Consider the following 10736-nt stretch of genomic DNA (forward strand, 5'->3'; position numbering starts at 1 on the left):
AATAACGTTGTGCTTTTATCAGGGTGTAAAGTTACAGGCTTTCAGCAGGACCCTATACAGGCAGAGAAGGGGAGAGAATGGCTGTGAAAGAGCTCTGGGTTCCCCTACTATGGCCATTGGGGCTCTCGGAGGAGCGGTTGAAGTATTGACGGTTCCGACAGTGAGGCCGTTCTTTGTGAGGAGTTGTAACTGGAGATGCTCCCACTCGGCTAGTGAGTGACATCGAGTGTTTGGGGAGAGAACTTGGACACACACACACACACACACACACACACAAACACACACACACACACACACACACACACACACACACACTCACATGCGGCCCCTAGATTGTCCAGTATTAGCATATACTACCCCAATTACCCACCCTCCCTCTTATCTTATCACATCTTGTGCAGACAGGACTGCAGAAGCCTTAATGAGGGGCAAAAGCTCTCTGAACTCCATGTCTGTTTCCTCCTTATGCATATATTAGAAAGTCAAAGAACACAAAGGGGGGGAAAGGTTATTTAATTGAGAACTTTATACAAAGACTGCTTCCCAGTGGTTTTCTCAATCCCTATATCCTTGCAGCCAAGGCAAAGTTACACATAAAGTTGACTTTTCCATCCACAGCTGTAGGCTAGTTGATGTGGAGGTTTATGAATCTTTATGAGGGTGCTCCCCCAGACAGACCATAATAATAACTTCAAAGCTCTCTGGTATATCCTCTGGTACAAACAGACTCTGTAACTTTCCATTTCTATTCTCCCACTCAGATTGACACACACACACACACACACACACACACACACACACACGCACACTCTACTGTCTCAGATCCTGGCTGATACTGTATATATATACTGTACTGTCTTACATCAGTCCTGGCTGGCATAGTGTATATACTGTACGTGGCTCTCTCCATCCTCTCTGGCGAGAGAGGCACAGTCAGATATTTTTGGTGACGAACAGGACACTATTGAGAGGCCATTATTGACAACTAATTTGGCCACATCTCTCTTCAATGTCTTCCACAGCAGAGGTGTGTCTTTTTTTCTGAATAGCCGACTTGAATGGACATTTTACGATGGCAGACATGTACAGTATTCCCCTTGGTTTCGCTAATTCCATATTGCTGAAAATACAAACAGCCTTTTGGACTTGACTACTGAATACATGAGGCTCTCAAAACGCAAATTAAAAATGCAGGTCTGTTTGCTACAGTTGAGACCAGCTATCACCAGTAGGCCAAATCTCGATTTTCGATTTTCGTGGAGCAAATAAAATAATGTAATGTAATCTTGTTTTGTGCACAATTTATTTTTTTATCGTAATGCTATTGCCTATTTGCCTAATTATTTTTGTTATGAGCATAGCGTTATTTCTATTACAGCATATTGGATGACTGTCATTCATATTCCATTCACTTTGCTCGTTGTATTATTCCTTCTCGCGAAACATACTTGTTACGTCCCTTCCCCCAATAATTCTATTCAAATGCATTTGAGCAGAGTGGGAGTGAGGAAGTGTTAATGTTCGTGTATTTTGCTCTTTGCTTTGTCTCCAGTCGGCTATACGAAAAAAAAGACACGCCTCTGCTGTGGAAGACATTGAAGAGATACATGAAGAGAGACATGAAGAGAGACATGAAGAGAGACATGAAGAGATACATGAAGAGACATGAAGAGACATGAAGAGAGACATGAAGAGAGACATGAAGAGAGACATGAAGAGAGACATGAAGAGACATGAAGAGAGACATGAAGAGAGACATGAAGAGAGACATGAAGAGATACATGAAGAGACATGAAGAGAGACATGAAGAGAGACATGAAGAGAGACATGAAGAGATACATGAAGAGAGACATGAAGAGATACATGAAGAGATACATGAAGAGACATGAAGAGAGACATGAAGAGAGACATGAAGAGAGACATGAAGAGATACATGAAGAGAGACATGAAGAGATACATGAAGAGATACATGAAGAGAGACATGAAGAGAGACATGGCCAAAATAGTCATCATTGATGGTTGTCATTTTTACCAACACAGCCTCTCAATAGTGTACAAAAAATATCCAACTCTGTCCAACTCTGTCATTGTCGGAATCGGGACAAATAACCAAAATGCGAGGTCGATCAGATCAGATTGACATAATGACAAATATAAGATCAGAGCTATTTATTTGTTTTATTCTCGTCATTGCACATGGCATGTAAACATTTTGGTTGATTCATGAAAGTTCTTATTCCTATCATGTGAAATATGTTCACTGCCAGAGCAGAACATTAATGACATGAACTGTGCTCTTCAGTGCTGGCAATTCTCATATACCCTATTCCCAATCCAGTGCCATGCATCATATCAGAGCCCTATATGGACTGCAGTATGCAAGGAAAACGGTGTTGTTAGAGATGTGGCCTTAAGAGCCTTAAACAATAGCCCACGAGGGAACTATAAATACTGCAAGCCATTGAACTTAGTTACTGGACGATAAGCTAAGTTGAGAGGATAGCCTGCTGAAGAAATAAGCTTTCATGCGTGCTGGGTGTGTGTGTGTATGTGTGTGTGCGTGTGTGGAGGGGGTTGGTGCTGGTGGGTTGGCATGAAGGGGGGGGGGGAGTTTTTGTGGGAAATACAGACTTCTGGGAAATGACAGCTCTAGAGATTTGTAATCGCAAAGCTGGCTGCCTTCTCCCAGTCTTTAAATCTCTCTCTATCCTCTCTCGCTCTCTCTCTCTTACTCATCTGTTTTTTTCTTCTTCATCTCCCCTCTCTCTCTCTCTCTCTCTCTGCTTCTATCACTCCGTACCCACTCCCCACCCACTTATCTCCCCTATTCCTCCTTGGCCCTCCCTCAGGATTCCTCCACATTATTCCCATCTGTTCGCATCATCTCATTAGCATCCCATCACACTTAAAGGAGCAGTTCTCCAACTGCTTCCTCTCTGTTTTTGTTTCGCTTAGTTTGTTGTTTTGTTTCTTTGTTTCTTTATGTATTCCAAGGTGCTTAGCTCCTCTGTCTCCCCCACGCATGCCTATGTTTCCTCTTGATGTGTGAACTAATGTGTTCGGTCACAGGGCACAGACGTCACCTCCACTTCAATCACTGATGTAAACAAAAACACTACAGCCACTTCAGGCCCCCGAGCTACCGCCCCCTCCTCTGCTTACTGCTGGCGAGCACAGTGCATCGGAGCCCCCATCGTGCCTCGCTCTCCCACGCAGTGACCCTGCTCACAGTGATAGGCTGCAGCTATACCACCAGCAGCGGAGAGAGAGAGAGAGAGAGAGAGAGAGGGAGGAAGAGCAGAGCAGACTGAGCCAGCATAAGAACAGCACCTCTGGTGAAAGTGAAAATGTTGCTGGGGGGGGGGGGGGGGGGGGGGCTGGTAGGATCAGGGATAAGCACTTATCTAACATAAAGTAAACCACCCAGTAGGAAATGGTGCCATAACATTGTTATACTGTGACCATGTATGGCAAATGTATGGCAAACCTTCAACAAACCTCATGCTATACTCATTGGCCTTACTTATAGGTCTAACCATAGTGCAACCATAAAACATATGGAAATATGAAGGTGGTAGATTCATACATGACAACAACAGTCTGAAGTCCTGTGTTTGAACATGACTCTGGAACATCCTCTCTCTTCTCTCTGTTCATGTTCTGAGTCTGACTCATGGTGCAGCATCGTTCTGTCACCAGGGAGTCACTGTGTGTGTGTGTGTGTGTGTGTGTGTGTGTGTGTGTGTGTTGTGTGTGTGTGTTTGTGTGTGCGTGCATGTGTGTGTGTGTGTGTGTGTGTGTGTGTGTGTGCGTGTGTGTGTGAATGTATGGTGGTTGTGTTTGTGTGTGTGTGTGTGTGTGTGTATGTGTGTGTGTGTGTGTGTGTGTGTGTATGTGTGTGTGTGTGTGTGTGTGCGCGTTGAAGGGGGGCGGCTCCATGAGGTTTCTGTCCTCATCGGCTTCTTTCAATTCACGCCTCATTAAAGACTTGCGGAGAGCAGCTTTGTCATCCGTTTGAAGTGTCAGAGATCTGAGGAGCTCAGGCAGGCAGTTAAAAGGGCTACAGTATACACCTTTGCTACTGCCGCCATGGCAACAACAGCCCATAATAAAACACTAGCAATGGGACATGGCATGATTGCTGTAATCACTGTAATATCAAACACATTTTTTAGCATTCATTTTCCCTGTAGAAAAGGCAGTATATTTATTTTCTAAGAAGAGCCTGTGATTTGGTAAGTCTATTTGCATTCTAAGCTGCTTCGCTGTGGCCTCTTGAGGATCTGAAGTTTAGAGAATTTGAATTATAATTCTGTTTTAAACCACAGCCCTACTGCATCACATTCATAATGTGTTGCTTGATGAAACACAGGTGTATTTGGATGTACTGTTAGAGTGGAAATCAAGCAGCATTTCTCGTCAGTGAATTGAATCATTCAACTTTAATGTTCACGTTCCCCATCCCTCCGTACAAAGCTTTGGGATTCCTAGCTCTGATTGTCTCTAGCTGTATGATCAGAGCCCCCTGTCAGAAACAGAAAAACAGCAACCTGTCATTTCAAATACAAGTCAATAAATATAGCATGAGAATTAATAGATGAATGAATGAATGAATGAATAAATGTATGAATGAATGAATGAATGAATGACAGGATGGAATACAGACAATTTTTTCACAAAAGAAAGCTCAACAAAAGTCACATCATTTGTTGAGACAGACAATCACCCTTAAAAGAGTACACAGTTAGTTCTAAAGAGCAGTCCCATGTTCCCAAAACGTTAAATATGGCTGCTGTTCTAGCATTCCTAAAAAGGACGGCGAAGACTTCAGAGGATGAGTTCTTTTGAGCTGCTTTTCAATCCCAAAGAGAAAACAGCCAAGTGATGGAGTACAATCGAAGAGCACTTAAATATCGACAGCTGTCAAGAATTAGTTAAAAAAAAAACTCTTCACAGAGACATACATGATTCATTTGACTGTTGTCTGGCCTTTTAAAGTGTAAGTTACAATACTAGACCTGTTTACAGCATATCCTACATCCATTACTGTACATATTTTCCCATCAGTGTTCCAGTGCTGTTCTGTTTATTTTTTATTCTATATTTATAGACTGACCTCTTACCACTAGAGCTTGTGAAAGCACTTCAAAACACAATCAGATGAATGTTTAAAGAGATGCTACAGGATTTCTGCATATTTTCAACCAGTAGTTCTAAAATTAGCGCACACAAGCCAAAAACTGGTCCCCGAAATAGAACATTTGTCAAGAAATTACCTTATTGGAAAGAGACTCTCTCTCTCTCTCTCTCTCTCTCTCTCTCTCTCTCTCTCTCTCTCTCTCTCTCTCTCTCTCTCTCTCTCTCTCTCTCTCTCTCTCTCTCTCTCTCTCTCTCTCTCTCTCTCTCTCTCTCTCTCTCTCTCTCTCTCTCTCTCTCTCACACACACACATACACACACACACACACACACAAACCTATTTAACACATTAAACATGAACAAACTGCATTAATTAATAAATAAATACATTTATATTTATAAATTGACCACACATGAGATGAGTGAATAAAAGCCAACAGCAGCAGCAGGCTCCTCTGCCTCCCCAGGTTGCTCCCTCTGTGCTTCTTCTGGTTAAGGTTAAGCTGATTTGGCATGGTCCACGGTACTCTAATGAAAATGCTCTGCTATGTAACACAAGCAGAGGATCCAAGAGGAGCCTCAAGATTAAATGATTAAATATTCAAACGCCGTAGCACTCATGTCTTTCAAGAGGCTTGCGTCACCACGGCTGGGTCTGGTCCAGTCTGTGTGTGCCTACAGGGGTGGTTATAGGATCCGTACCTTTACATAAGAGCTGGCCTGGCTAGTGGACTTATTGCAATAACGCCCCAGACGAAGTACAACACACACACACACGCACACGCACACGCACACGCGCGCACACACACACACACACACACACACACACACACACACACACAATTTCCCATCCCATATCTAAATCTAAAAACACATCACATTGCTCCTATCCGAGCATGGGCCATGGCCTTGTTGCTGGTCAAGGGGACGGAATCAGCGGAGGGGTGAAGCAGAGTTGATGGAGAGTTTAAAGCAGGCTGGGCTGGAGGGAGTCAGTCGCTCAGGGGAGGGGACAGAGTGCTGGAGGGGACAGAGTATGTGCATTGAGTCACAGTGGCCTAACGAATAGACCAGACAGGTAGTCCCGGGGCAGTCCCTCCTCTGACCCCTGACTCCTGACCCCTGGCTTGATTGGGGAGAGGAGGAGTGCTGTGAGGCTGGCTGGGGGACCCCCTCTGAAGCAGGTTTGGAGGACAGACACAGAGCCAAGGCAGTGACCCTCAGTCCTCATGGTTTTCTAAAGGCTTTCAAGTGTGGAGCAGAGAGAGAGAGAAAAAGAGAGAGAAAAAAGAGAAAGAGAAAGAGAGACAACACTTCTCTAGCGTGATGTACCATTTGTGGCTCACAATGAGAGTGCCTTAGCTATCCTCATTGGTGTAGTCCCAGTCTCACATAGTCTCACTATATACAGGTAGAGACACCCTGGCCCCAGCCTGGGGTGTCCTGCCCCCATCTCCTCCAGAGCCCCTGACACTGTCACTGCCCCTAGAGGCCAACATCTGCACTGCAGTCTGGAGGGCTGTCTGTATTCTGTCTGTGTTTTTAAGGCCAGAGGACCAGTCTTATGAAACCTGCCTCTGTGAGGGCCGTAGCCCCACCCTGGTGGCTCAGCTCTGGGTCTCTGCAGGCTGGGGGGTGGTGGTGGGGCATCGGGCAGGACCAGGACCAGGACCCAGGTGCGGCGGGGACTTTCTGTGGTGGCGAGGGGGGACTGAACGTAGATGCTTCTTGGGGGGCTGGGGCTGGGGGGAGCGCAGGGGGTAGCTGCGGCGGTAGCGTAGTGACTGGGAGCGTAGCAGCTCACGTGTGTACTGCAACTCCGGCATGATGAGCTTGAGGCACATCTCGTTGGCCATGTCCTCGGAGTGGGTGCCGTTGACGGGGAGTTCGTAGCCCACAATGTCCACCTTGCCGCTGGGCTGCCAGGGACGCAGGTCCTTGTTCTTGATGTTGGCAGCGGAGCGGAGCTGCGGAAGGCCTCCTCCGAAGCAGCCCCTCACCAGCCTCTCCTGGGCCCTGCGTAGGAGCCGTACCTCCCTGGCCACACACACCGGGCCCAGAGTGGCCAGCTGACGCCACAGCGAGGCGTTGAAGTGGTCGAAGAGGCGGGCATCCAGGGCGTTCCAGGAGCGGATCTTTGCAGGCAGGCCCGGGGAGAGGCTGTGTTTGGAGGAGGACGTCCTCATGTTGAGCTTGACGTAGAGGACGTCCTCCAGGTCCCAGGACAGGAGGTGGCGGAGGAGGACCAACGACTCGTCAAAGTGCTCAGCGATCATCACCAGGGAGAAGACGCGCTCCACCTCCGCCACGAAGGCCTGTGCATACACAGTGTCCGTCGTTGGCCGGTCCTTGTCCCCGCCCAGGTCGAAGGTCAGCGTGTTGCGGGCGTACATGGAGTCAGCCTCGTCTGAGCGGTAGTAGCGCCAGGGCTCGTCCAGAAACGCCTCCAGTGACCCGTTCGGAACCCTCTTGAAGCTCTGGCAGTACTGGTTATAGTAACTAAACAGAGACTCAAACATGGACCCAGGCTCTCGTATAATAGTGACATAGATGGTGTCGTTGGGCATAAGGCGGTGCAGTTCGGCCTTGTTGAAGCGCATGTGGCTGGCCATGACGTTGGGGGGCACAGTGTGCGTGTGGACGAAGCGGGTGCTGAAGCGGTGCGGGTAGCAGAACTGATGGCCGCAGCCCTGCACGGGCAGCGCCACGGTCAGGTTGTTGTTCTCGGCGAAGCGGAAGAGCAGGTTCTGCATGGTGGTGCTGGCTGTCTTGTGCGTCTTGAGGAAGGCGATGTTGGTGTGTTTGGGCTTCAGGCCCGACGAGGGGTGGGAACGCAGGCTGGGGCAGCCCAGGTGGAAGGCCTCCATAGTCCTGTAGAGGAGAAAGAGGTGGAGGCAGGGAGGGAGAAAAAGAACAAGATGAGAAGAGAGGGTAAAACAGTAGGAGGACACAGAGAGAATCAGAGTGAGAGAGATGGAGAGAGGGAGTCAAAAGAAGAGAAATGTGGAGAAATCGTGTGAAAAGGAAAGAACAGAGAGAGGGAGGGAGGGAGGGAGAGGGAGACATGGGGTAAAAGGGGGGAGAGGGAGACATGGGGTAAAAGGGGGGAGAGGGAGACATAGGGTAAAAGGGGGGAGAGGGAGACATGGGGTAAAAGGGGGGAGAGGGAGAAACCGTCAGAAAAAGAGGTAGGTTAAAGGGCAGAGAGTAGAAGATGACGCTGTCAGAGATTTCAACCTCTTCACATCTTACTGTTTTTCTCGATTGCTAAGACACGCTTAAGACACTTGAGATCCACTTGATCTTCATCATCACCTTCTTAGCACAGCAGAAGTCTTCTCTTGCAAATGTTTTAACACTTTTTCATTGGTTTCACACATATTTCACACCCTTTTTCAAAACAGTTAACAGATCTCATAGAAAGACCCACAACTGTATTTGATTAACTGTGTTAAACAAAAGGAACATTTCGGCCCATACAAAGCACCTTATCACATTTCTTGATGCACTGAATGAAATACTCCACCCGAAGAGAGAGGGCTGTTGAGGTCTGGCATGACTCTGTATGTCATCATTTGGGAAAATGTTGCCTTCCACCGCTCTCGCCTTGTGAATGAACGGTTTGCAGCACAGCCCCGTATGATGATGCAATTCCTCCCTGCATACTTTCCTTTTCTGAACCCAATTGAGGAATTCTTCTCTGCTTAGAGATGGAAGGTATATGATCACCAGCCATATGACCAGATGTCCCTCCTGGAGGCAATGAATGCTGGTTGCCTGGCGATAGGTGCAGGGGACTGCCAGGGATGGATGTGCCATGCTAGGAGGTTCTTCCCTCGGTGCATTGAAAGGGAGAACATCCAATGTGATGTTGATGAGAACTTCTGGAACAATCATCAGGAAGGAATGGACTAAATGTGAAGTTCTGAGTATTCATTTATTTTCTTTATACTCTTTATTTAGTTTTTTGGATATTTCCACCCATAAGTTTCCTTTGTTTGCTTTTATGTTTATTTTATGTTTATTTTTATTTACACTATTTGGCATTTCTGAGTTTGAAAAGTATGGAAAAAAGAATGACATGGAAAAATCTGATGCAGTACAATACATTTTTTTCTTTCTGAGTATTTTAGATTTTGGGTGAAATTCTTTATTGGTTCTTTGGTGAAGAAAGAATGCAGTACAAAAGCTGTACCATCATGAATGTCTGAATTTGCCTAGTCTAGGTGCTTAGGTCTTAGGTGCTTAGGTCTTATATGTCAACAACAGTTCATGGGCATGGAAAGACCTGCACACAAGAATAAAATGAATGAAGAAAATGTCTTAGAAAATGTCTCTTTTTTTAAAGTATTTCAACAGGGCATCTCAAAAAAGTGTAAAAAGTGCAGGTGCAGAGTGTAGCAGGGTTACCTCTAGTAAAATCATCTTGGGAGAAAATAATACAATTCATGCTGTGATATGCTTGCTTGCCTTTTTTGGCACATACTATAACTATGTAAGTACCAACAAATGGCACAGGCATATAGCACAAATTAAGGTTGAACCCGTTCATATTGATAGCTGTATTTTGTATTTTGTTGTCCATTGTGTAATGATTAATTGAAAGAATATATTCATTTGACCACAAGTTGTTTGATAGAAAATATTTGCTTTTGTTTTTAATGTTTTGTGAGTGTTAGAGCATGTTGCAAACAAAATTAGTCATTTTGGCCAGTCAGCTTCTGTTTCAGCCTGTGTGTTAATTGTTTCTCCTCTGGCAATACTGATGAGATACACACTACCCCATCTTTAGAATTAGCAGCATACATGACTCATAATGGGGAAATTAAGATAAGAAGGGGAGACAGGTGTGTGTGTGTGTGTGTGTGTGTGTGTGTGTGTGTGTGTGTGTGTGTGCGTGCATGCGTGCGTGCGTGTGTCTTTCAGTCTCTCACCAGCTGAAGTGGCCCCCATGGTGCAGCAATAGACTGACTGTGCTGATCGCCACGAACACCAGAAACAACTTCTTCTGAGACATCTCTCTCTGCTTCACTGGGACTGAGGGAGGGAGAGAGAGAGGGAGAGAGACAGGGAGAGGTAGACGGAGAGAGAGAGAGAGAGAGAAAGAGAAGGAGGGAGAGTGGGAAGAGATGTGATGGGAGGTGAGGGGGAGGTTGAGAGAGAGGAGAGAGGGAGAAACAATGGGAGGGTAGAGTAGGAAGTGGGGCGATGGAAGGAGAGAGGGAGAAAAAGAGAAAGACAAAGAGAAAGACAGTGTGGGAGAGAGAGAGAGAGAGAGAAAAAATATGTTATAAATGTCCTCTGCACTCTTACAGTATGCAAAATTAAACAGAGAGAGAGAGAGAGAGAGAGAGAGAGAGATTTATTCAACAAATAATTGCAAGGATCCATTAGCAAGTAAGGGTAGTAGACTTGTCTTTTGTCACAGTTTTAATGATAAGCTTTGTTTCCTAGTTATCATTCTCCTCCATATTCATAATTGGCACTGGATGTGCCTGGCTAGCATGTACTGTCCATTAGCTTCACTCTTTTAGAACAAGGTGGGACACATAAGTAAAGAATGACCCCATTGGTTAAGTGAGAGTGCACAGTGACAGCT

At 45.9% G+C, this 10736-nt stretch overlaps 1 protein-coding gene across 1 annotated transcript; it reads right to left on the minus strand.

Annotated features, from left to right (window-relative positions):
* Positions 1–6744: 6744 nt before the first annotated feature.
* Positions 6745–10154, minus strand: gal3st3 (galactose-3-O-sulfotransferase 3; the record flags this gene model as incomplete). Its single annotated transcript, XM_083673512.1, has 2 exons — positions 6745–8008; positions 10072–10154. The coding sequence occupies 2 exons, from the start codon at positions 10152–10154 to the stop codon at positions 6745–6747; spliced, it is 1347 nt and encodes a 448-aa protein (XP_083529638.1).
* Between the last annotated feature and the right edge of the window lie 582 nt (positions 10155–10736).

This window comes from Argentina silus, assembly GCF_951799395.1.
Source record: "Argentina silus genome assembly, chromosome: 1".
Lineage (NCBI taxonomy): Eukaryota > Metazoa > Chordata > Actinopteri > Argentiniformes > Argentinidae > Argentina > Argentina silus.